The 27359-nt window shown below is 40.4% G+C and overlaps 1 protein-coding gene across 5 annotated transcripts in view; it reads left to right on the top strand.

The window, feature by feature from the left end:
• VTI1A (vesicle transport through interaction with t-SNAREs 1A) overlaps window positions 1-27359 on the top strand; it is a 344893-nt gene that overhangs the window by 207975 nt on the left and 109559 nt on the right. Inside the window, exon 9 of one of the 5 annotated variants that reach the window (XM_077779506.1) lies at window positions 22151-22264. The exons of the other annotated variants lie outside the window; for them this stretch is intronic. Within the exon in view, the coding sequence (XP_077635632.1) occupies window positions 22151-22157 (7 nt within the window). The 3' untranslated portion in view covers window positions 22158-22264. Of the gene's footprint in view, window positions 1-22150; window positions 22265-27359 lie in introns of those variants that run through there. 5 annotated transcript variants of the gene reach the window in all.

Here is a 27359-nt window from a genome sequence, read left to right as displayed (position 1 = left end):
AAAATATATATATATATATATATGCATATATATGTTTCCTTATTTCCTGTCTCCCTTTCTTCTTTCCTTCCTTTCTTTCTTTTTTCTGCTTATTCACTTCCTCAGTAAATTCACCACCTGGATACAAAGGCTTGGGGAATCCTTAGACAAAATCAATTTGATCCTTGCCTTTAGTCCTTCTGAAGAATATGTGCTTATAATGTACTGTGGGAATTCCTAAAGCTACCTCCTTCTCAAGGAAACTATGGAGGATTCCTTAACTCCAGTGAATGCTTACTGGTCATTAAAAAGGGTGCCAGGAAAACAAATAACTAATAGAAAATATCATGTAAGTAGCTATAAAACCAGTACGTTTCAAAAGTTTAGAAAGGTAGGAGATTTATAGAATCATAAACAGGCTTTGAAAGGAACTAACCAGGCAAAAAACACTGAGGCATAACTAGTTTAGTGAAGTAGCAGCTGATTCAACTAAAATAAGTAAATAAATTGTTCTTCCTGTAATTTTACTATGTTACCAAAAGGGAGAAAGCCAAGGAGAAAATTGGTCCATTCAAAATTATAACAGTGAAACTTGACATCAGAACACAGATATGGCTGATTTCCTGGAAAGTAATTTTTCTTCTGTCTTGACAGAAGATGGAGAGCTAGCTAGGGACAAACTGCTCATTTCCTGACTCTATAGACAGAGTTTTAAATAAAGTGCTATTCAGATAATAACGAAAATGGTCATGAAACAAATGGCCATTCATGTGGTGACTGGAGCCGAAGAAATGAATTTTTCATTGACTCTCACACAATGTGATTATTGCAACGTGGGTTGTCTTAAGGTGTCACAAATAACACTGAGAGGCTTACATGAAGAGCACTTCATAAATTTGCATGTATCTGCACATTTGTGTGTGTATTATTTCCTGTACATTTGACTAGGAAGTCAAAGAGCAAACAGAGTGGGCGATCAGTGAAAATAAAAATATATGTTTTTGAGATCTGCAGTCAGAAACCAAAAGACATCATGATTATTTTTTTTTCTTACCTCTGAAGAGTGAACAATTCATCAGTAATAGTATATTTGTTTCTAAAAGTATCTTGAGAATACAACACTTATAATTTGAGATCTCCTTTGACATAAATTTGGAAGACACGTTACAAATTTCTGTTGGCTGGCAAAAGGCTTACAAAAAGAAATGGCATATGTAATATTTTTTAAACATCTTTTTCCATATGATTACCTTAATACCAAATAATTCCCTCACTCCCACACACTACCTGTGTTTGCCCCTACCATTCTAATGTTTTTTTTTAATTTTTGAATTTAAAACATAAAAAGAATGTTTCCTTCAAACAGTGAATTCTTGCTTATTCTTCTAGAAGGCATGTAGTAACTTGTTAAAGTATGTAGCTGCTGATGAGAGGCCTTTTGTAAATAATCTATAGGATACACGAACCCCGTAGAATTAAATGCTGTTGGCCTAGCCAGCACTATTCATGTGTCATTATTTAATACATGAATTTTTTGTTAGAACTACTTTGGAGCCAGTCTGGGGAGTATTGTCACCTACTATTGCTGTCACAGTTCCATTTTAAACATGATTTTGTTGCTTTGGTAGAATGACAGGTAAAACACCTGGAAAACTTAAATGTACTGTCAAAATGATCCGTAAGGGTTAAGTCTACCAGAAATACCAACGCAAGATGTTTAAAAAAAATACATTTTTTAGTAAACAAAGTTATTCTTAAAGAAATATGCTACCATTAGGCATTTTTTAATCTTCCTTAAAAATTCATGTTCCCCTCCTCCCTCATTTTACTCAGGAAATATTTTGTTGTGTTTTAATTATTCTTTTACAATGTCTTAAAATTCAACAGTAGAGAGTTTTCAGGACTAGTAGGAAAGATGTCCTTGAGAATTTACTTAATTTTTCTGCTCTGAAAAGTGTGTCTTCCCTTGCAGTATCTTTCACTTTGCTTGGTTTTTTTTTTTTCTTTTTTTCAATTTTATCCCAGTTATTGGCCTTTCTTGGCCTGTTTTTCCTAGTGTTGAACACAGGCCCTGACCTGAAATTAGTATAGTGATATCCTAGCCTCTAAGATATTCTTCAGCTTTTAATCAAGTGCTTATTTCAAGAATAAAATGATGAATTTGCTACAGATCCTTTACACTTAACAGATTTAGGATCTGAGGATGGAACGATGCCACAGAGCAAATTTAAAAAAACAAAATGGTCCTTTTTGTGTGAGTACATCTATTACGATCCACGTGACTCATTGCCTTTGTCCTGTGACCTCTTCAAGGCTGATGTGGATGATGCTTTTTTTTTTTTTAATGTTTTATTTATTTCTGATACTGAGAGACAGCTTGAGCAGGGGAGGATCAGAGAGAGAGGGAGACACAGAATCCGAAACAGGCTCCAGGCTCTGAGCTGGCTGTCCGCACAGAGCCCGATGCGGGGCTCGAACCCACGAACCATGAGATCATGGCCTGAGCCGAACCCGGACACTTAACTGACTGAGCCACCCAGGGGCCCTGATGCTGCTTTTACCAGCATTGGATTTCTTTATATGTTTCTCTTTAATAACAATCTCTCAGCTCTAAACATAGACATTTGATCCCATGTCAGACATTTAAATGCAGCATCAGTGATAGCTCTGCCAGCTGCTCTGAGTGTGCCCAGCCCTAACCACACTTTGCCCACATTCTCTGATTTAATCCCTAAGAATCCTGTGGAGGAAGCATCATATCCTCACTTTCCAGATGAAAATACCTATGCTTAGTAAACTACCCATAGTCAAGTGCACATAGAGGCCCCGAACTGGGGTATGAACTCGGCTCGCTCCTAAGCCAGTTTTCACTACTTAGTGCTGAGATAGGAAGAGTACCAACTGATGAATTATTATACAGATTGTTACTGTCAGATGCTATCTGTGTTATAATTCCATTTCTTCTGTGAAGAAGAGTTGTGGTGTGAACAATCTCCTCATTTAAAGATTGATTTTTAAGAGCCAATAGAAAAATAGATAGTTGAAGGTATGAAACATTGGCAATCCTGCGTCAGTCTCCCCACCTTCTCCCCTTCCCCCCACATTTTACTGTTCAGGTAAACTCAGAATTTTAAGATCCATTATTCTACACTCTACTGTGTCTTTTAATAACAAAAACACTGCTACATATCTGCTCACTAATATGTCATAGGTCGCAGGCGCTATTCTAAGCAGTACATATTATCTTATTTCATCTTCGTGACATCTCTAGAAGACAGATATTATTATTGGCATTTTAAGAAATAAGCAATTGTTATGAGATGTCATTCGGCTATATATAAGTGGTCTACCCCCAGTGTCTGTTTTTTCTGACTGTGCCTCACAGATCGTCAGACAGTCTTTCTGGATGAGCAGAAAGCAATGAACCAATCCCACCAGCTCCCACTAGCTAAGATGGGTCTGGTCTTCATAGACATGAAAGCTGTTGTGTATCAATGGCATCCAAGGGGGTGTGTTTTTGAGGAGTCCTTTAAGATCGTTTTATTTTTGATCACAGGTGGTAGGGCCTTAGCTAGAGATGAATCTATAACCTCCCTTACCTCCAGTGTTCTGCAAGTATCACTGTGAGGAAAATTATTTTATATCTAACCTTCTATCTCTGGGGCCTTACCCCCATTGGAGAAAGCAACCCAGTTTTATTTAATTCATTCAAAATGCAATTCAGTGGATAAGAGGTAGGCTCTGCAGCCACACTGGCTCTGCCACTGTCTAACTATGAACTTTGGCAAGAATCCACTCTCTATTCCTCACTCAGTGTCCCCCTCTGTAAAAGAAGGAAGACAACAATTCCTATCTCACAAATTGTTATGCGCGTTAAACGAGCCAATGCGTGTAAAGTACACACAACAGTGTCTGTTACATAGTAAGGGCTCAGTAAATGCTAAAATGTTTATTATCATCACCATCATTGCTAAAAAAAAAAAAAATGCCAGAGGGCAAACTCTAAAATCAACGTGATAATTAGTAGTTATTTCAGGTCACTGAATTTCAAATGGATGTTTAGCTTATCCTTCTTCTACTGCCAGACTTCCCAAATAATAATTATAAAATTAAAACTGAGTAATAATAAAAAATAACACTATGCCTGTTTCCGTACTGGTGCTCCCCCACCCCCCACAACGTGACCCTCACGGGGCAGTGCTCCTTGGACCACCCCAGAGCGCTGGAGTACTGCTCCGAGCAGAGGGATCCTCTCCACGCTCAGTCCTTCCCTCTCTTTGGACTATTTGAAGAAGGAAGCCTCCTGGTCGGTGTCTCTGTCTCTTCCTCCCTTCTTAGGTTCTTCCAACTACTATCGGCCAGTTTATCTGCCAGACTGCAAAACTAGTACCATTTCCTTTGTGCTTAGAAACCGCCTGTGGTTCCCCACTGCCTGCTGACCCGTGTCCTCCTTCGTCTAACCCCGAAGGTCTTTCAGTGAACATTCTAGCTTCCTTTTCTTTTACTCCTGTTGCATAGACCCCTGCCTCTACTGCAGTTAATTACCTCCCATCTCCAAAGCTAGCCCTAACCAGTTGTTCACCAATCCCATACCTTTGCTTTCTCTGTCGCTTCTACCTGAACAGCCTCCTTCTCCCACCTATTACAGTCAGGAATCTTCTGGATGAAAGTGACAGAAACCCAGATCAAACTAGCTATAAGCCACAAAGAGGAAACATATGCCACATATAACTAAATAGTTCAAGGGCAGAAGCAACTTCAGACACAGTGGAATCTAAGGTTCTGATAGCAGTGTTGGGACTGGGTCTTGCTCTCTCCATCTCTCAGCCCGGCTCTCTTGTGCAGGGCTCTCTCCTTGTGGAGACAGGTTTTGCCAGGCCTCTCAGCGACACCCATTGAATGTAGCCACTTTCCCCCAACAGTCCCAATAGAAGTCGCAGCATGGAATCTTACTGGTTCTGGTTTTGCTCTGGATGGGTAAAAATCCCATGAATCTATGATTTGTCGTTTTAGACATGAGACCTCACGCAGGGGGTGGGCACTCGGTCTGAGAACAGACAAAGCATAGTTTCCTCAGAAAAATTCAGGAACTTTTACTAGAAAGGGGAATAGATACCGGGTAGGCAAAAACAACAGATAGTATCTTCAAAATGTTCTAGATAAACTTTTATCTGTCCTCTGTATCTCACCTGGAATACCGCTCTGTCCATCAAGCCTTTGTCAGTCTCAGCCGAAAATGATCTGTGTTGGCTCTGATTCTTCACAGTCGTTTATTCTTTCTACAAGGCATTAACATCTTCTGCTTTGCATTGTGTCTATCGTAGTTATATGTCTTACACATCTTAATTTTCTCCTAGACCTTTTTTTACCCCCTACCTCCTCCCTCGAAGAATTTTACATAGCTCCCCACCGCATTGTGCAACCAGCTAGAACAAATAGGGAAGGAAATCCAAGCAAAAGAGAAATGAAGCCACAGAATCATGTTAGTACCGCCTAAGCATAGACTTTCAACAAACTCCTATACAAACTCCTGTACAAATATCCAGGCAGGTGGGAAATGTCCTCTCTGAAAGCAAAGCAGAAAGTGCTATCAAAGGATTCACAGTGTTTTATACGGTGACAGTAACGTTGAGTTGAAGTCAAGCATAACCTTTCCTGCCACAGAGACGGGCTCTGGAAGGAGTGGTGTTGGGGAGGGGGTGACAGCTCCCAGGTACATCCCCGCCTTAAAGGGAATTCCCTTAAAGGGAATTCTCATCTACAGAATGAGTTTCTGTAGATCGAGGTCTCATCAGGGTCCTCAGGACTGGACTGTAAGCTACTCGCAGGCAGGAGCCTCATCACATTTAGCCCAGGGTCACATTACCCTGGCACAGGCCCGATTGGTGAATGACCTTTGGAACAATGGCTAAGAACAGTTTCACGGTTGCTAGGTTCACGGGGGTGAACCCTGCAGGTTTCTATCTGTTGCGCTTTGGTGACAAGGCACACATGCTCCTTCGAAGATAAAATAAGCAACGTCACAATAACAGAATATTTCTGTCTGTTATTTAATCACAATAGAAAAGCATCTTGTATTTTCCTTGGTTGTGAGCCACAATTTGACCTAATTCTTGAATTACTTTTCTTTTATGATTTTTCCTTTTTTCCCCCGGGATACACACAGCCATTCTTTAGCACTATGTAGAATATGAAGGCCACACTTCACCTTCACCATCAATGCCTTCTTTGAACGCAGCCTTGAGCTGTTAACTCGAAGCAAGGAGCCCTAGGCCTTCCTTATAAACAAGTAATGGAGCCCTCGGCCCCCCTTGTAAATGGCTATTTATTAACATATACCATCACCAAACAGCATTTTACAATTCCAGGCCCCCACACCATTACACCACTGTCTGCTCCATTGTGAGTTGAGGGAGGCCTTTGGCCATCTGTTTCATTAAATGCCAGAGGCAGCGAACAATATCTGAACTTTATAAAGCGAGTGTCCGGGCTTCTCCCCTCACAAATCTCCCCCTTCTGCTTGCTGCCCCTGCTGCCACCACGCCACCGCCACCACCGCCGCCGCCACCGCCACCATATTTTTTTGTTTGAACGCTCACATTGTAAATTAGTGTATTCACACACCACTTTTAAAAGGCTCGCTGTGTTGGAAGATGGGACAAAGCCAGCTCAGTAGCAGCTCATGCACAGTGCAGGTGGTCGAGCCAGCAGCTACCCAGATCAAAAGTCAAACAACTGTGAAGCTTCTTTTGAAAGTGCAGTTAGGGAGACAAGGCAAGGCTTATCTGCACAAACAAGAACGAGTTATAGATATACATCACAAATGCGAGAGGACAAAAAGGGGTTTCATAATCTTGCGGGATAAGAAAACCTTCTAATGCTGACAATTCTGAGGGCATCTCTGGAATATGTAGCTTGTTGTTGTTTTCTTTCTTTCTCTCTCCCCGCCCCCCTCCNTTGTCTTTTTATGTGTGGTGATTGATAATTATTATTTATGCTTTGGTGCTGTTCCTAAAGTAGCTAAGAATTTTTTTAAGCCACCTTTGAGGCAGGAAATGGCTCCTTTTCATGGTTCCATTTTATTTTTCAACAACATTTAAGGACAGACTCCTATTTATACCACACAAGCAGTTTTGTCCGTTGTAAACAAAGTAAGTGGCTGGGAATTGTGCTTTCCCAGAAATGTTTTCCAGGGAAGCCATAATAAGAAACAACTGTGTACATCCTAAGACCTTGTCATCTAGGTATTAAGAAAGAAGTCTTTGCTTTTAAGGGGAGAACAAAACAAAACAAAACAAAACAAAAAAACACTGTAAAGAAATCTATTCCATATCCAAAAGTATAATTAAAATAGTTCCTAAACTACAGAAGTTTAGGAAATACCAGGCACCTTGCTGGTATTAGTTGAGGTTGTTTTTACTTTTTATTTGTTTTTATTTTTATTTTAAATTGTCTCTGACGTTTTTGGACAAGATAGAAGCTGAAATGAGAGGAGACTTTACCTTTTTTTTTTTTTTTTAGCCTCAAAGCCCTATTTAAAAAGCTGGTGACTTGTTTGCAAAGTTAGGTAAAGAACTTTCAAACTAAAATATGAATATCAATGGAGAAAATGACAGAATGTTAAGTTTTACCAAAAATTTACAAAGAGGGTTGAAAAGGCTTTGGAATTTATTAAAAACAGCACTCTAGTCTCCTGTGAAATTACAGTTTACCTAGGAAAAAGAGAATCTGCTTTCCACTTTCGATGCCTTAATGATTTTATGATGAAGAAGAAAAAACTGTCAGCCTTTTAATTCCCAAATCCGTGAAAGGTGTCTAGTCCTCAAGTAGTCTTCATGAAATCATTCTCTCTGTCTCAAGCCCCAGGGCAACAGCCCTTTTCCTGGGGTGGACTTCACAGAGTTTCTGAACCACCAGAATGTTCTCGAAAATGTTTGTTTGCACATGCATGTATATGTATCTTTCTGGGAATTTTCCACAAAATTTCCAAGAATCCACAACCAATTCCAAAGAATTGAGAAATGATACATGGTAATATAATAGAACTGTGTGCAATTCTTTCACTAAATTCCACTTAATTACTTTGCTCTTCTCACGTATTTGAAATGTGTTGACCTACCAGAAGTGCGTATTTTGAATTTTCCACAAAATTTAACAAACTTTATAGGATGTCTTCCTTGGAAAATCAGATCATGTATCAAAAATATGTCCTTAAAGACAGTCACAACAAATAAAGTTTATATATGGCCTTATGATTTATAAGACCCGTTCACATGCATTAGGTCATGGAATGTAATCTTGGAAAGAGCTCTGTGGATTGATATTGTCACTGTTCTCCTTATGTTATAGATAATTGACACCTGTCATAGTTGAGTCTTGCCCAAGGTCATTCCACCCAGACGGGACAGAACTTAGCCCAGTGTCCTGGTTTTAGTCACAGAGGCCATGTTCTTAGCAGCATTTTAGCAGTAACAGCAATAGAACATCTTCAAAAGCAAATACTTAATGTTTACTGTGTAAAGGGAATATGTTATCATTGGAGATTCAACAGACTCAGAACACTACTCGCAGGTAGTTCAGTATCTTTCAGAAACAACCATACATAGTAACTTGTGCTATATGGTAACTGAGAGGTGAATGTAGTAGGTGGTGACAGAAAGGAGAAATCCCAGGGAGACTTCTTAGAGGAGGTGGCAGGTGTCCGGTGCTGAACGTTACTGCCTGTTTCTCAACCCACGTGTGGGGTTTGCTGTCTCCCTTTCCATGGCAGCTCTAAGGTTGTAACCCAGCACCAGAATTAGAATGTTCAGGGCTGGTGTTAGAAAGATCTGTTTGGCCACCAGCATGTTGAGGGCACTTAGGAAGTTAACCAACAACTTGTTACTGTGCTCATTCATAAAGTAATTATGCTCCAAAGACTTAGTGAGAATTTTTTTTTAGTTGCATTGGAGTTTAAGATTTTCTTCAAGCAAATAAGACAAGCTTGAAATCACCTAAACAGTCCTGTTTCTTTCCTTTTAAAAAAAAAATTTTTTTTAACATTTATTCATCCTTGAGAGACAGAAAGAGACAGAGCATGAGCGGGGAAGGGGCAGAGAGAGAGGGAGACATAGAATCCAAAGCAGGCTCCAGGCTCCGAGTGGTCAGCACAAAGCCCAACCCAGGGCTGAAACCCACAAACCCTGAGATCATGGACTGAGCCGAAGTCGGACACTTAACCAACTGAGCCACCCAGACGCCCTTAAACAATCCTGTTTCTAGACGCTCATGAAAAACCTCTTCACATGTTACACCCCAGTTTTAGAAAGATACTGAGGATTTTCATGCACTTGACTAAAATCACATATTTATAAAATTTTACAACCTTTGAAATTATGTGGCATGTTGACAATTTCACAAGTAGATGCAAAGACTGTTGACAGACTACAGTGACTCTTTTATTGTAGCATATTAATTATTTGATAAAAAAATAAAGCGTGTAACTTTAAAATGCTGAGTTTTTTCATATATTCCAATTAAACCTTTCTCATCGAATGGGCTTCTGGAAATTTAGTTAGTAGGAAACTTGCGCAGCCAGTACAGAAAAGCATCCATTCTCTGTTCTGTATACATGATCTGAAACCATAGCCTGTTAGGTCTTTTAATCTGTTTGTTCAAGGCCAAGCTATTTATATGGATAATTTTTAAAGCTTCTATATAAAGGAAAAAAGAACATTTTATTTATCCACTGAGGTTTTTATGTGCCTTGAAATTGCATAGATAAAGTATTTCAAGCTCATGGATGTGGAGGAGATAAAAGGTCTCTTATTTTAGAGGGCTTTATGTAAGCTTTTCAAATGTACAGTTTTCTCATGGCTAGAATTTTTTAAATAATACATCATTTCACTATTATAATTGGAGTTTGATGTGGGCATCTTTTTCTTTCCCTGAATTACATGTTAAATTATGTGTTTAGATTGTCTTCATTCCATTTTACCTTCTGGATTTTAATAATTCCCTTATTGGAGAAAATGACTTACTAGTCTTCATTTTTAGTTTTAGGCAGTTATTTAATATGACCAGGGAGTGGAAAAGCCAAAAGTCAGATTTCAGAGAGAAAGAGGAAAAGGTATAACTTGGTTTTGCAACGCGTTGGTAAGAAGATGAAAAATTATTTACCTCTTCCTCCTTAGGAACTTTTGCTAAGCTGGTAGGATATGAAAAGGGAAAAAAAAAAAAGGCATTTTTAAATTCTGGGGCAACTGGATTCAGACCAGATTCTGGGTGAACATTAGCTGCTGTTAGCTCTGCCATGTCAGGGCCAAGAAACAGCTTTCCCTGGCTGGAGCCAGGAAAGAGCTTTCCCAAGCTATCATGACCATCAGACAGGTGGGGAATAAATATTGTAGAATGGTGGGACATTTGAAGAGCAAGCTCCCGACCCCCAGGACTCAATTTGGACAGGCTTCAATTGGAGCAAACAGGTGTTCCTGCGAGGAACTGTCCTCAGGTGGCTGGGGGGTGCCATTCTTTCACGTACATAAAAAGTTCCCCTTCCTTCTGCCTGCAGGAAAATTAGAATTAACTACAGCTTTTTCTTTTGAAATGGAAAAAGAGAAATAAAAATATGGCACCAGGTTTTGGCTCCAACTGGATTTCCATGGAGCATGTAATCTATGATGAATGAATGAGTGTTCGTGAAGCAAAGTATCCTTGTAGTTTTCAACATTGGAGATGCTATAAAAACTGAATGAATGTAAAGAATCTTTTTTTTTTTTAACCAAAGACTGTGCCTATAAAGTGGAATAGGCTTTTCTTCTTTCATGTGTTTGTTTATCCCCAGATATTCATGAGCATTCTATCTGGCGATAGAGTGTAAGCCAGAAAGAGGCCGTGCCCCCAAAGGCTTAGCTTAAGCTGCAGTAACAGTCATTGGTTAGAACATGAAAGTGAACCTGAGTGGTCTTTGGGAAACTGTGGCTAGAAAGCAGTTGCTGGTCTTAGAGATTTGTTTTCTGTAATGCCACCACAGAGGATAAGGCTAACGTATTTTATTTGGGGCACTCTTTTTATTTTTTTTTAAGTTTGTTTATTTATTTTGAGAGAGGTAGAGAACATGGGCACAAGCGGGAGAGGGACAGAGAGAGAAGGAGAGAGAGAATCCCAAGCAGACTCTGCACTGTCACCACAGACCTGATCCAAAGCTCTAATTCACGAACCCTGAGATCATGACCTGAGCCAAAATCAATAGTCAGACACTTAACCTACTGAGCCACCCAAGCGCCCCCCAGGGCTCTCTTTTTAATTACACTTTTGCTATGAAACACAAAGTAGTAATAATAAAGGTAATTTTTTTTTAAGGAAAAAAACATTTTTAGTCCCTCTATCTTGAAACAAACTACCCACCCTCTTTGATACAGATGTTCCTTGGTGGTCTTTCAGTCATGATCTACATATAATCTTATATGCTTTTCTCACTTGATATTTTATCTTACACATTTTTCTGTTTCCACATTGTCTTCACGTATTTATATTTTTTCCTAATTAAAAAAAAAGTATTTTCTAATAATAAAAGTGTTTCTAAAGCCACTTATTTTGTAAAGAAAGAAATTTATCAAGAAATAGGGAGAAGTCATCCATAGTCACACTGGTACAACATAGCAACTCTGATTTTGGCATATTTCATTCCAAGCTTTTTCTATGTATTTTCCTGTGTATTTTATTTATGTAATTGAGATCATACAGCATTCACAATTTTAGATCCCACTCTATACATTAAGATTCTATTAAAAGCTTTTTCCATACCATAAAAAACTCTAATTCTTATTTATAGCTGTTTTAATATATTCTCTCATAAGATTATTTCCTTTATGTTAAACATGGAGGTTTTTTCTTTTTTTAAGATTTTCAAACTTTTTTTAAAGTTTATTTCTTTATTTTGTGAGAGAGTGAGAGAATAGTGGAGGGGCAGAGAGAGATTCCCAAGCAGGCTCTGCACACAAAGCCCAATGTGAAACTCAGACTCCTGAACCATGAGATGAACTTGAGCTAAAATCAGGAGTTGGATGCTTAACCTACTGAGCCACCCAGGCGCTCCAAACATGTAGGTGTTTTCCAACTCATGCTATCCACTGATACTATGTGTCTGCGTTCACAGATTGTATTAATTTCTTGGGGTAGCATCCTTGAAGAGAAAAAACGTTTATCTCATTTGTGACTTTGCTGTCCTTGATCTAATTTTGTAGTCAGCTGGGTTATTTCTTCAAGTAACTTTTTCAGGATAAGTATCTGATTTGGATGTATATGAAGAATCACATCCTTCTGAATATTAAGGTCTCATTTCCTTTCCCTTGTTCTGTAGGATCTTTTTTCCATTGTCCTCATGTTGTTTTGAGTTTTTGTACAGTTCAGTTGCTTTTTAAAACCTTTTCTTGGATCTGCAAATGGATGGCAACTTTATATGCACAGCTCTGTCCAGAGATAGTCCTTTGTCTCCAGACTGTCTTTATGGGAATGAAATGGGAATTCTCCTTTCCCAACTCCATGACTCTGGCATGAAACATGTCTGGCATGTGGATATTCAACTCTGATCTCCTCCAAACACCCGACACAGGCACATTGCACTTAGGAAGACCACACTGCCCAGGGTTCGGTGCCTTACACCATCCCTTTCCTACTGCTATTCAGTGTTGATTTATTGTTTTCCTGGGAACTCTAGTTTCTTACTGGTTGTAGAAGAGAAATAAGATGCAGAGCATGGAGAAAGAGGAATGAATACAGCAGCCCAAATTGCAGCATCAGCTCATAAGAGAGACAGCTGCTGGGTTTCTACTTGTTACAGACATTGCATTTTTATTTTGTTTTGTTTTGTTTTGTTTATTTATTTCTAGGAGAGAGAGAGAGAGAGCGTGAGCAGGGGAGGGTCAGAGAGAGAGGGAATCACAGACTGAAACAGGCTCCAGGCTCTGAGCTGGCAGTCAGCACAGAGCCCGATGCGGGGCTCGAACCCACGAACCGCGAGTACATGACCTAAGTGAAAGTCGGACGCTTAACCGACTAAGCCACCCAGGCGCCCCTAGACATTGCATTTTTAACCTAGTACCAGACTTTGTGGAGGGTGGACTACTGCTTACACTTTGCAGCCCAATTCATTTTTTTGTTTAATAGTGGTGGAAAATCCTTCCAGGCTCCGGCAATTTGTGATGTCAGTTTCGGTGTTGTAAATTATCATCATCTTGTATTTTTCCATTCCAATTTACTGGGTACTTTGATAGATGCAACATCAGGAGCCATCAACCAGGCACCATTTTAGACTGGAAACTGTGAGTGACCTTTAAAACTGTCCTAGATAAGGGAACCATACAAACCATTTCTATAGCTCAACCCTTGGGCCTGTATGCCTGGGTGGTCTTGTTTTAACTGTTGCTATTTAATTATTGATGATTTACTGACACAAGGCATGGAAGCCTTAGGGAAAATGAAATCCCACGTGCCAGTTTCTTTAGATGAATCTTCTTTGAGGTTTAAGTATCCCTCTCGGTAATATAGTGAGGCATGATTTAGGGGGTCATTCCAAGTACTGCCTGGGAAAGTCCACCGTGGCATCTCTATTCACTGATGGCATCTACTCGTGCATCTTGAAGACAAGGCCTGTTTGCCTGTGCTTGGCATCATGAGAGCCTCACACAAGCCTGTCTAATGTAGGCCAGGCATCCTCACACATTCCCTTACTCCTCATTTCCCTTCTCTGTCCCTCTTGGGGAAAAGTCTAATCTCCAACGATAAAAACTACTTACCTACAGGAACTGATATCCCCTATTAATGCTCCTATCCTGGGAACCATTTATTAGGAAAATGGTATTTCACTCCACAAGTACATGAAAAGAACTTTCCTGGTTGTAGAGGGATGTATCGAGATTACTCTTGCCTTCAGAAAACTCATACCCTAATCAGAAAGAGGGAAGGAGGACAGAAGTGCTCACTCAAGATGTTTGGTGATCAAAGAATTAGTGCACAGTTCCCAGAATCTGGAGATTATTGGCAGCTTGGGGGAATTGGGGTGAATTTCATGGATGACATGGCATTTGGAATGGCCCTTGAAGGAGGGTGACATTTGTCCAGACACAGTTAAAAGGGATTCCAGGCTAAGGAAACAGCATGAATAGGGCGGTCGCATCTTGCAAGGCAGCCATGGCAGATAATTCAAATTAGCTCTTTATTGTCAACTTTATGACTTTTGCCTTTCATAGTGTTCCCCTTTCACCAGTAGAATGTGGGTCATCTCACAACACATTTGCAGTCATGCCCAACTGCCACCTACTTCCCGTCTTTACCCTCCACTGGGGAGATAAAAGCTTGGAAAAATCACAATGGCCTGAAAACTTATGGTGCACCTTTTTTTCTCTAGCATTCTTCCTTATTGAACACCTACTATGTGTTCTAGGCAGGACGAACCTTCTTAAAAAGCCGCATTCTTTTCCATAGTTGTCATGTAGCCTATTGATAAGTTTTGTCTCATGAATTCTTATTTCCTCCTGTACATGCCTACTCTCCATGTTTTCCTAAGGATTCTGAAAGGTGTTAAAAGTACAGGTGGCTATGTGTATATGCAGAATAGACCTCCACCTAAAGGTAAAATTCTTCTATAGGAGTCCCATGCCATCAAAAACACCATCCTGAGCCAGTGCCCCCAAACCTCCTCTACGGACCGTGTTCTCTTAACCTTTAGGCTTGGTTGTCTCTTCAGATGCTGAATGGGCAGCAGTGTAACCCATTCTCTGAGCTCTGTGTGTGACGTAATCCGATTCTTCCCTGGGACTAGGTTGGTACAGGGACGGAGCAGAGTTGGATCCTGGAGGATTTGGGGAGGTTACATATCAGAGTCTGGAAGGGCTGAAATCAAACTTCACAACATTGACTGAAACTGGCCTGGCCATGGTACAACTGTTTATCATTTGTTTGCTTGCTTGGTTGCTTTTAAAGCAATAATTTTGCTTTAATAGGACTTGAAATGTTTAATCCAGTTTTGCTTTGGGGAAAAAGGTACTAACCACGTGTCTTGTCAAAATATCATTAAAAATTTTTTTTCCAAGTAAAAGTCATCTCGGGCACTGGGGTTCCTTCTAGGTACATGCCTGCCTTATTAATCAAGTTCTCTGGATTTTAGTATTTCCACTTGCAAATGGAGATGCTTACCAGCCAGCCTTGAAAGAAGAGGGTGTCGTCATCAGCATGACTAACGGGTGGATAAAATATTTCCATGTAACTGGGATGGTTTTACTACCAAAATCCCTCAGCCCTCAAATTTATAAGGAGAAAGAAGTGTGAACAGTCAACACAGACATTAACTCATGGGTGACAGCTCGGCACCCGGCATTGGCTGTGATCCAGTGATTTCTTTTTCTTCTTCTGGTTTGTGTTTATTACACCAATAGCATTATCAAAGCAAAGGCAAACAACATTTTTTTAAGTTTATTTATTAATTTTAACAGAGAGAGAGAGAGAGAGAGAGAGAGAGCATGCATGCGTGAGCACGCGCACAAGTGCGGGAGGTGCAGAGAGAGGGCGAGAGAATCCTAAACAGGCTCCGTGCTGTCTGTGCAGAGCCCAGTGTGGGGCTCTATCTCATGACCCAGAGATCATGACCTGAGCCAAGATCAAGAGTTGGACACTCAACCAACTGAGTCACACAGGCGCCCCAAAAGAAACATTTTTAAACAGAAAAGGGAGAAAAATGACTCATAACCCAACACACCCACAATAATCTTTTCTTCCTTTTTTTTTAGTATTTATTCATATGTTAACATATTCCTTTGTGTGGCATTAATACAAATTTTAAGTTCCTCTGTCTTTTTCTTTTTAATTTAACATGATAGCTTGTGTTACTGTAGTCAGTTTGATTGTTATTGTCACCTTCTCGTTTTTAATCAAGTTGTTAGGATATTCACAGAGGTTCGAGAAAGCCTAGCAGCCTACGGTTGGCATTCAGTGGTTTTTCAGCAAACAGAAGGACTCACTCCACTGTGTCTTAGAGTTCCTCACCCTGATATTTATGAGCACTGTGAGTTTTGATAATTGTGTATGATCGTCGCGTATAACTTCTAGACTATCCACACAGACCTCTCGCATATATTCATTTAAAGGTATTTCATGATAATATTGGTGACAAAGCATATGTATAAACAAACGGGCAGGCCACTCTGTGGTGGAGATACATGTGGAGGGTTCCAGAAATAGCCTCCTTTTCCCAAAGCATTCCCTAACTGACTAACAAGAAAGAACCGCATTCAGCTTAGGATTTCTGCATCGGCTTTGTCAAATGCCCGTACCTACGTGGTGAATTAATCAGTGTTGATCGTAGCACCTATTGGTGACATGTTGGCCAGGTTTTGCCTCTGCCTTGCACAGAGCACTGAGGACAAGCCTCCAAGTCAGAGAGTTTGGGAGGAGGGCTGAAGGGCTGAAGGGCAGGGTGCTTTTAGAGCCGCCCCAGATGTGAGCCAGGCGCTGTGGTAGGAGGTGCTGAACAGCCAGGGGGCAGCATGGAAACGTTTTGCACGTGCTGGAGGAGGAGAAATGGAGGAAGGGGATGAACACAAGCTTCACCATTTTCCCTGAGCCCAGCCTCTGGGACGATGATGGATGGCTTCATGTCATCTGTTGTGTTTCCTCAGGAATCTAAAACGGAATCTCTCTACTAAGACCAGAGGTTGAAAACTGCAAGCTACAGGCCATAAGTGACCTGTAGAACTTTTTCCTTTGCTTCTTTTTTTCTTGGCAGTTTTGTTTTGTTTTGTTTTTTAATTGAGGTATTAGGTATTACTCACATATAGTAGAATTGACACATTTTAAGTATAGAATTTGAGGCGTTCTGGTCATGGTATGCAATTGTGTAACCTGCACAACACATTAGGACACAGCAGTGCTCTTCCTCTAGAAAGTTCCCTCCGGGCCCTTAGCTCTCAGTTCCCCTCTCTGTTGCCCATCACGGGCAGCCACTGATCTGCTTTCTGACACTAGAATTTTGCCTTTTCTAGAATTTCATGTAAATGGAATTATACAGTATTTTGTCTTTTGTGTATAACTTCTCCCGCCTAGTATAGAGCTTTTGAAACTCAACCTGTGTCATTGTGTGTATTAGTATTTCATTCCTTTTAATTGCCTAGTATATACCGCAATAGGGATTCACCGTAATTTATCTATCCATTCACCAGTTTGTGAAGGCGTAAGCTGCTCCCAGGTTGGAACATATATAAATATGGCACTATGAACATTTATGTACACATCTTCTTGTGGGCAGAGGTTTTTATTTCCCTTGGGTAAATACCTAGGGGTAGGATTTCTGAGTCATATGGTGAGTATATGTTTAATTTTGTAAGAACCCTTTCCAAAGTGGCTGACCCATTTCGCATCCCCATAGCAACACTTGAGACTTCCAGTTGCTCTGTATAGTTACTCTTAAAACATTCAAAATAGCCATCAAAAATCAAAACCCAGAGCCCTTTAGAGGGGCACGTGGCCTCTGTTTCACCCCAGTTTGTATTTGGCCCATTCTGCTCATTTCTGCAGTCCTTCTTCACCTGTGGATCAGTGACCCTGGCATTAGGTATTTTCCCAGCAATATTATGTCCCATGATATGTGACAGAGCATCATGGTTAAGAGCAGATTGGTGGGGAAAGGCATATCTGGCTTGGAATCTAGGTCTCGCCACTTATAAGCTGTCACTTTGGATACTTTAGTTAACTTCTATCAGCATGAATTTCTCCATCTGTAAAGTGCTAAGGATATCTCATTCAGTGATTTGTTATAAACATAAAATAATAGAGGACACCTGGCTAGCTCAGTCAGTAGACCATCCAACTCTTGATCTCAGGGTCATGAGTTGGAGCCTCACGTTGGGTGTAGAGATTACCTAAAAAGCATCTGGCACAGGGCCAGGTCCATAGAAATTGTGCAATAGACATTGCACGTTTTGCATTTATCAGTCTCATGGGACAGCCCAGTGATTCTCACCTGTATGTCTGTCTGTGTATGTACATCAGAGAGTAACCTGCCCAGATGTTTAGAAAACATAGGTACTTGGGCCCCTACTGCCAAATCTACAGAATCACATTCTCCTGGGCTGGACCCACGCATGTGCGTGGTTTACAGGTTCTGCAAGATGATTGCGATGAGCATCCCTGGCCACCAACCACTGGTTGACCAGGAAGATGATAACAAAGAGCCCCACATGCTAAACTTAGTTTTATGACTAACTAGCTGTGTGTCCTTGAGCAAGCCCCTTAACCTCTCTGAGAGAGCAAGTTTAGCTTAGATCTGACTCTAGCAAATTTGGTCTTTCACAATTACTAGGTTTTTCATGGTCAACATTGGCCTTGGAGGTGGTTGAAGGCTATGCCTGCTTCCCAAGTAATATGTCAAAATGAAAGCAAACCTCAGACTGAATCCTGCCACGCCTAGAAACACAGGTTCACAAACAGTCGCACAAACAGCTGTCTGTCTTGTCCTCTGGACAAAATGACATCCCTGTCCTCTGTCCTGATGGGAGACTGCATTAACAGCAATTTGCTTGAAAGGATCACTAGAGGCAGATATGAGAATATTCTAGCAAAGGACTTGGCTAACCTTCTAGTCAGAGTCAGGTGAGAGACACTTCTAAGTAATGGATACAGCACGGAGAATCCTGAGTCGAAGTGGCCATTCCAGCATCACTAGATTCTGATGCCCTTTCCCTGCTCCTGCAGGGAGTGCCAAGGACAGTACTTCTAGCCAGTGCACAGAGCTCCAGTGCCATTTCTAATGCCCTCGCTAATAATTATTAGTTATGCTAATTAAGAGTAACTAATGAATAAGATAAAGATAGCTGCCACACTTGTAGTAGCTGTCTCTGGAATATGGCTTTTCATTAGTCTTTCAAATGTGAGCTAAACCCCCCTGAAGTGTGTATTCCCATTAGGCCACTTCAATTATAAACTCCCTACCCAAGGGCATGGATTAAGACTAACTAATATACACATATCTGTCACACTATCTGTACAGAAGTATCTTATAGTTAATTACAGATGGTGTAACAGATGATTCTGGAGGTCCCATCCAAACCTGACATTCAACCACTCTACATACCAGGGTCCTAATACTGCTTTCAACATAACTTCTCATCCTTGGGCTCCTCTTTCTGAAAACCCATCTGAATCGCCCGGCCAGTACTAGTGCCCTTCCTTTCCCCATGCTCTCCTGGAAATCTCTGCCTCTTTCATGGCATCTTGTTTTGAGCCAGGGAACATACAAAGAGGAGTCCAACCCTTGTAAAATGGCATCCTTTATGACGTAGCCACGCCGATCTGCCTTATTCCCCAAGCTTCAGGGATTTGAGTAGTACCATCACACTTTCGGTCCTGGCCGTACCTGCCTAACACCTCTACCGTTGTTTTTCTTTAAATTGGCACACTCTTGCTTAAATACCTGCTTTCACTTTATTTTCCAGAAAATTACCCATGTAATCATGATTCAAATGTCCTAGTTATGTGTTGTGTTACACATTAAGTGCTATAACTATCCTAAGTAAAATGCTGAGTGCTTATGAATATTAAAATAAAAGATAATCACCTCTCTTCTGCCTAAAATGAGCTTCTTGAGTCTCCAGAGGCCTGCACATAGCGCTGTGGGACCCTTCCTGAGTTTTGCTCATCAGTCCCTGCCCATCCCCTCCACTCGTCCCTGGGGAGAGGACTGGCTTTCATCTCTGTGTCACCACGTCAGTAAGCCTGGTGCCTGGTGCATAATACACACTCAATAAATGTTTGATGAAGAAATGCTTCTCTCCCTATCACTAGCGAAGTACCATTAGCAAATAGAAATATTTTCTGTTTTCTCTCACTCTGATTCCCAACCTCTGCCAACTTCAGCGCTCAAACGCGGGGCCAAAACACAAGGAAGCACCAAAACATGTATAAGTGACATGACACCCGTCTTCCCGCCCTCCTGAAGCCTTTTTTTCTTTTAAGTGACAGGAGTGTCATCCATTTAGTCTCCCTAGAGCTGAAGAGAATTTAAAACTGTAGACAGTTTTAATGTTAAGTGGTTTAAAATTATAGGTGTGTTGTTGTTGTTGTTTTTTAATAAAAACTTACCTGACACAAGGCTCAAGGCACCTATACAAGGGGAAACGTAAAGAAGGTTAAGAGGGTCTTCCTCTTGTGTTGTTTTTGTTTAAAGCAGTGATCAAATTATCATCTCAGCTTCTCAGAGGAAGTAAAAAAAGGGATCTCCAAGTTTCTGAGTGCCACCCGTGAAGACACAAGAGGTACTCTGGCCCCTAGGCGCCGGATACCTGCACAGTCTCGCTGGGATCACACGTGCTCTCCAGTCTCTGTCCTGCTGAGCAACTAGCCATTCCCAATCACAAACCTAAAATACCGGCTCTGTTTTCATGTCAACTCTCCCCTCCCACCCCCAGCGCCACCTCATAGCTCAGTGTCTTGCTTGCTTTATTCTCTGGCACCCACAGCCCTTTTGCTGCTGAAGGTCTGAGACCAAAACTTATCCTACTTTATGCCCCCTGTGCGGTGCTAGCTCCTGGGACAGAGTGGACACTCAGGAAACATTTGATGGAATGAAAGAGCGGGTGAATGAATGAATGAACGAATGAACTATCACAAAAGAACAAGTGAGTTACGACTTCGGTTTATGTAAACTTTGCCAACTTAATCCCTGCATTTTAGTAAAGATCTGGTAGAGAACACATTTAGGAGAAAACTCTCTCACATCTGGAAGCACGCCTGTGGATGGCAGAGTAGGTCTCATTTTGGGGGGTAAATTTTTTACTTCTAATCCCGTTCTAAAGAAAGCTTGATGAGTCAGTCTTCAAAAAATAATCTTACTCAGTCTGAGTTGGTCTCAGAAAGCAAATGTTGCAAAGGAAATTAGTTGACTAAAAGTTATAAATTCAGCTTCTGCTTATTGAATTATCTTTAAAGTACTTAGGAAGTGTAGCACGTGAAATGTTTTTGAGGGCTGCCTTTCCATTAGGTTCTAAAAAATGAAAACTCGGAATTTAGAGAAATACTTATCTTAAATATTTTACCTTAAAACTTTTCTACCTGGTATTTACTATCATTTCAGATTAAAGCATTTGCATTGAATTACATAAAGTAGTTTAAGAGGTCAAGATATCTAATTTGGGGGTGATTCTATAAGCCTTTGTGAGAAACATTTAGTAGAAGAAAGGGGCGTAAGTAATGAGACCTATAAAACATTTAATTTTCTTGAGCCTGTAAAAAACCTATATTTTTTAATGTTTTAGGTGAAAAAGATAAGTGGACTTGTTGGTTTATTTGCATTCGTTTTGCCTTTTTTCCCATAATTGCTGAGGTTGTTTTGTTCATAAAAAGGGAAGTGGTGCCAACCTCGAGGCAATTGCCCAGTCTCAGTTTGGGACATTGTGAAAGTTCTCTCACTTTAAACACATACTTGCAAATATGGCTCCAGTTTACAAGACACAGTTCCTTCCTACCCTGGGTAGGCTCTCAGGCAGGCTTATTCCAAGAAAGGCCCAGAGCTCAGGGTAGGTGGAGAGGACATCGAGGATGTCTTGGGCCAGCGCTTTCCTTCACCGGACAGCCCGAGAGCAAAATGCCCACGGTTGTAAAAACTGGGAAAACTTACTCCTTCAAGAGCTCTTTCCCTCCACGTGACCTGTCCACCGAGGTTAAGGATGGTCACTTCAAATAGAAAGCAGAAGAGGCTAAAATTACTTTTCTGATCATTTTTGCTGCCTTCTGAAAAGTTTGATTAAAAGTACAAGTCATTATGCAAGACTTACTATGTACCACATTAGGCCACCTAACACTGTGCAGAGTGCTCTAGGGAAGAGTTTTTACAGAAAGAGCCTCTTGCCCCATCTTGCCCCCAGTGTGCTTTGTTTATTGAGTATTCCGTATCTCGAGAAAAATGTAATTAAGGAAAATGATTATATATATTCAAATCGGCACCTCCAGAGAAATCCAGAAGTATTATCTCAAGGTCTGTATCTCCATCAGGCCTGTTTGTCTTGTGCTGTTTTCTACAGAGTGGGGTGTGTTTGCCTGCTTGTTTGACGGAAAATGGGGAACCTTCGGTTAACTAGCCCTCATTAATGATTCCAGCAGGTTCTGAGGACCTCAAAGCATACTCCTTTATCGTTTCTTCCTTTAGCTCGTGAGATCTACAGATGTTTCATCACTTTTCCAGCACAGGCATTATTGCTGAGCCTGACTTACGTGCATTCGGAGACTAACCTCAGTGAAATGGCTTCTGCTATCAGAGTGTATTTCGTATTGACAGCAAATAAATGGTCTGCATTCTATATTCATCTGGCACTATTAAAAGTGACATGCCTTACTGATGAAGAAACGTGGGATTGCAAAAATGAATTGGCTCATCAGTGTATTTGTTTTGGTCAACAATGAAACAACCAAACATAAATTAGGAAAGCCTCTGCACAACTTTCCCCTAGTATTTCCTTGGTGGGATTCTGTTTTCTTAGTTTTCTTTATTTGAGCTGCGTCCCCAAGAAGAAAAAATAATCATCGCTTTGTCAGTGTACTCTCTGGAACTTGTTTAAGCAAAGAGTCAGGTCACAACACCCAGAAACTATGCTTTTTCTTGCCGAGGAATTGCATTTTCTTGAGTATGTACCAAACTACATGAACAAATCATTAAGTGACACAAGAAAAACCAGCAAAGAGAAGTAGTCAAAACTCCCATGACCTTTGCTGCGAGGGTGGCTGACAGAAGACACTAGCTTTAATTGTTTGTTTCTGTCTTGCCAGTTTTTGTTTCAGCGAAACGTTCCGTGATCTCGAGGCAAGAGGTGATTGAGAAGGCAATATTTTGATTTTAATGGTTATATCGATTTTTCTTTATTCAGAATGATCAAAAGTAGTTTCCTAGGTATAATCCAACAGCATTTATACACAAATCAGTCAAGTGAAGTAGAGACAGCCATATTAATTTACTGCACAGGAAATGGAATTTAAGGACACACTTGCCAATCTTTTGCTTTTCTTCTGTTTCTTGGTATTTTGAAAAAGAATATTTGATTAAATATCCTCTCTCAACAGAGTAATGAGTGGGCTTAAGCAGGCTAACTGGCTTACTTTGTTTATAGCTTTGTTTCATGACAAGAAATAAGATAGCTACCTGGATTTTTCTTAATCCGTTAGTATATGTACACTTGGGGTTTTTTTTAATTTTTTTTAATGTTTCTTTATTTTTGAGAGACAGAGAGTGAGAAAGAACAAGGGAGGAGCAGAAAGAGGAGACAGAGGATTCAAAGTGGGCTCTGCATTGGCAGCACAGAGCCCAATGAGGGTCTCAAGCTCATGAATCATAAGTCTGACGCTTAACTGACTGAGCCACGCAGGACCTACGTACACTTGTTTTAAGGCCTTTTTTTTTTTTTTAACCCTACAGAGAGGCATCAATAACACATTCTGCTTTTCATCTACTTTCATTCTATTTAAAGTAACATCCAGCATTGAGTATTCATATTTTAAAATAAGAACATTCAGGAGCACCTGGGTGCCCTGGAAGTTGGTTAAGCATCTAACTTCAGCTCAGGTCACGATCTCACGGTTCGTAGGTTCAAGCCCCACATTGAGCTCTGTGCTGAACAGCTCAGAGCCTGGAGCCTGCTTCCGATTCTGTGTCTCCCTCTCTTTGTGCCCCTCCCCTGCCTGCACTCTGTCTGTCAAAAGTAAATAAACATTAAAAATTTTAAATAAGAGGATTCGCTGGCTTCGAAATGGAAGCTTCCAGCACCATTGTAGATTCATAAGCTAATATACTTAGCAAAACATGTCAGAGAAACCTTAAAGTCTGTCTCTATCACATTTTACTGCCAGTAAGCACTGTCAAAATCCTTGTTGTCTGGAGCACCATTTTATATATTCAAAAACGAAAACAAAAAGAATCCTAGCTGTGGCAAGTTTCCCTAGATAAGACAGTCACCCCAAGTCAGTGAACCATGCAGCTTATCAAGCTTCAGTGTGATATCCCGCTGTAGCCTCCAAACACTGTGTATGTATTTGCCTCCCCACGCTGAGCATGGTTTACCCCGGCCTCTGGCTGTTGCCTTCCTGCCTATGGAGCATTAGCCCGGTTTTCGCTTACACTAGCAGAACACTACCACTGTGTTTCTTGAAAACTATAGATGTAAATTCTTCGTGATGAAACCAAGACAGGAAAAAAGAATTCTAACTTCAATTTTTTTTTTCAATTTAATAACTTATTGTGTTAAGTTAGGACAACACAGAACTATTGCTTAGCAACCCTGGATTAGGCAGAAAATAATTTAAGCTCCCAAATGAGAAACATTTGTAATAGAATATGCTCTAACACTTGCTTTACCACATGGCTTAACACCCTTTTGCTCACACATGGTTAAACACATGTTTGAACTGATGTTTTAACACCCGTCTCACACATCTTTATGTTCTTTGTTCACATATGCTTAAACACATGCTTTGACACCCTTTGTGCACTCATTGTTCAACACAGGCAGAGTATTGTCCTGGGTCTCGTTCCCTAGCAGTTCATTGGTTGGTAGCCAGTCAAAGCCTGGTACCTGGTAAAGTCACCGCTCTTTCTGTGAGGTGACCTCCACTCTTGGGTTTTTCTTCATTCCGTCTGGAAAAGAGAATCCTCATAGAGGTGACCACCACCATGGTCGTTTGTGTCTACTGTACCCCTGAGGGGTGGCTCTTCAGCTATTTCAGCAATGGATGTATCATGTCACAAAGTACTATTTTCCACCCTGGCCAGTCCACTTGTTTTTTTCCCTGACTCCCAAGCTCCAAAGTTTTACTCACGGCTGGATGTAGAATTGAGGTGATTTTTCCCCTGTCTTAAGCCTTAGTTGGTGATTTTGGTCCAGTTGAAAATATACATATCCGAATGAGATATTTGTGTTGCAGAAATCTGAACATAAATGGAAAATCTCTGGTCACGAGTCTGATGGTTTAGATCTCTTTCTTCTTTTGTCTTGTGGCATCTGCTGCACCCTAGACGATGTGAGTGTCTCCTCTTCACTCTGACCACTTAAACCTTCCATTGGTGGATTCATAAAAGGTTAGCTCTTTTTCCTAAAAGTATAGGACTCACTCTGTGACAGCAATTTAGAGTGGTGATTTTGGAGCCAGACTGCTTGGGTTTGAGTCAAATTTAGGTTTCCTCATCTGTCAAAGGGGAATCATGATGGAGCATACCTTATTGAATTGTTGCAAAGAGTTAGTGGCACAACACTTATAAATCATATACACAGTGTCTAGTACGTAGTTAGGGCTCAAAAATAGCTCATAATTCGAGTAGGATAAAATATCAACAAAAACCTAGATTAAAACAGCATACTACAATTTACAAAATATTGTATCCAAAATATTTTTTAGATCCCTGTCAGAATACCATGAGGCAAAATATTTAGCCCCGTTTTGCAGGTAGGCAAACTAAGACCCATCTATCATGATAACTCTGCCAGAAATCTCATAGCTAATAAGTAGTGAGGTTGGATGTTGAATGCTGGTCTCCTGGCATATAAGGCAGTGTTCTTCCTATCAGGGTACAAAGCTGAGTTCTATATGATACACAAGGAAGTAACAGAAATAGCCCTTCCCATCAAAGAGCTCACTGAAGAGGAAATATACTGACAAATGAAGAATATCTTCCACTTATTGAGAGATAGCTATAAGCCAGCCATATACAATGTACTTTATAATAAATCATCTCTCTTGAGCTTTACAACTGATTTGACAGATGAGGAAACTTCAGCCTAAAAAAAGCATGCTTAACTCACCTGGAGTCAAAGAACTAATAAGTAGCAGAACTAGAATTTGAACACAAGCTTGATTCCAAATAAAACCCATACTTTTAACCATTACTCATATTGGCTCTCAACCAACAACAATACATGAGTCCCTAGACAAATGACAGCTTTGGTAGAAGTCAGTTTTGGCTGAAGTATATTTCCCCCCCACCCCAGTCATTCCTGATTCTGCTGCTTTGTGATTATCTGAGCTTTTTTTCTTTTCATTTTTAACATTATATAGTGGATAAATATAGCAAGAAATGAGAGCCACTGCTGTTGTTGTAGAGCATTTGTAGATTAAATCCAGTTAGTCTATTCCTCTACCTTAATGACATTCGGGACTATAAAGTGCACTGCCTGGCTAAATCTTCATGGAAATTTTCTTTTACAGGTAACCTGTGCTCACAATTATCTGAATATAAGAATCAGTTAAATTCTGTGACTTTCAAGTCCCAAAGAGTGCTAATGGATGCTAAATTAAACTATTTGAAAATAAATTGTACCTCAGAGACTGGATCCTAAAGGTCAGTGTTAAGGAAACCTTATAAGCCCTTGAATTTGGTGAATCGGAAGGCTGTTTTTGATTATTGTTCGTTAATAACTCAAGCTATCTTCATAGCTGGCTTTCAAGATACCTTAAAGGTGACTGGAATCCTTGAACTAACTTTCCTTGTTAAATTAGTTTGGACCCAGATGCAATCGGACCATTTAAACATTTAAACACATAACAGAATCAGCCAGGAATAGCAACCCTTGGACACCTGGCTTGGAGATGTGAGCAGGAACCACTGATTACTTCAAATGGCTGGACGATCCCAGAAGACAATTTGGGGAGTTCTCCATTCCATTTTGCCCTGGACACAGAATTGTTAGGACAAATACCTGGCAACATTGGAATACAGGTGCAGATTTGGAATATAGAAAACCTCCCTTTGGTTACTTTGTCTTTTAACTGCATTTCACTATGCTGAAGTTCAAGATCAAATACTTGCATTTTAATGTAGCATTTGCCAGATTTCCAAACCTCTAAGCGCAAAATCCTCAGCCTTCATTTCTTTGCTTGCCTGGAAATCTAGGTAGCACTGAGCCAAAAGTTAGAAGTTATGATGTGAGATTATACTTGATTGGGAACAAAAAAAGTCCTATGTCCAGAAATGCAGATGTGCACAGCAGTCCTAGGGGAATGTTGGGATTTGATCTCCAAGTCTTAAAGGTTCATGTTCCCAAGGTTAAGAGATGCAGAGAGCCAACTTTTATTTGTAACTAATGCTGAAATGACTCTGGAGGTTCAAGAAGTATTACATTACAAATCACTCCACTGTGGAAGTCCTCTAGCTAGTAAGTTACAAAACTCCCCATGTGAGAGAAAAGGGCAGTAAAGTGAAGGACATCATTCATAAACTTCATTTATATATTGCAGCATGATCGTGCACCATGCATATGCTGTGTGAGTGTTTTCATTCCAGTGAGAAAGGGAAAATGGAACATAAGAAGTCCATGAGTCAAGACCCCGACATAAGAACCAGGAAGTAAAGACCTCCTTGTGTAGGGGAACTGGGT

The sequence above is a fragment of the Crocuta crocuta genome, unplaced genomic scaffold, assembly GCF_008692635.1.
Source record: "Crocuta crocuta isolate KB4526 unplaced genomic scaffold, BGI_CrCroc_1.0 scaffold138, whole genome shotgun sequence".
NCBI lineage: Eukaryota > Metazoa > Chordata > Mammalia > Carnivora > Hyaenidae > Crocuta > Crocuta crocuta.
This window is presented reverse-complemented; position numbering and strand designations above follow the sequence as displayed.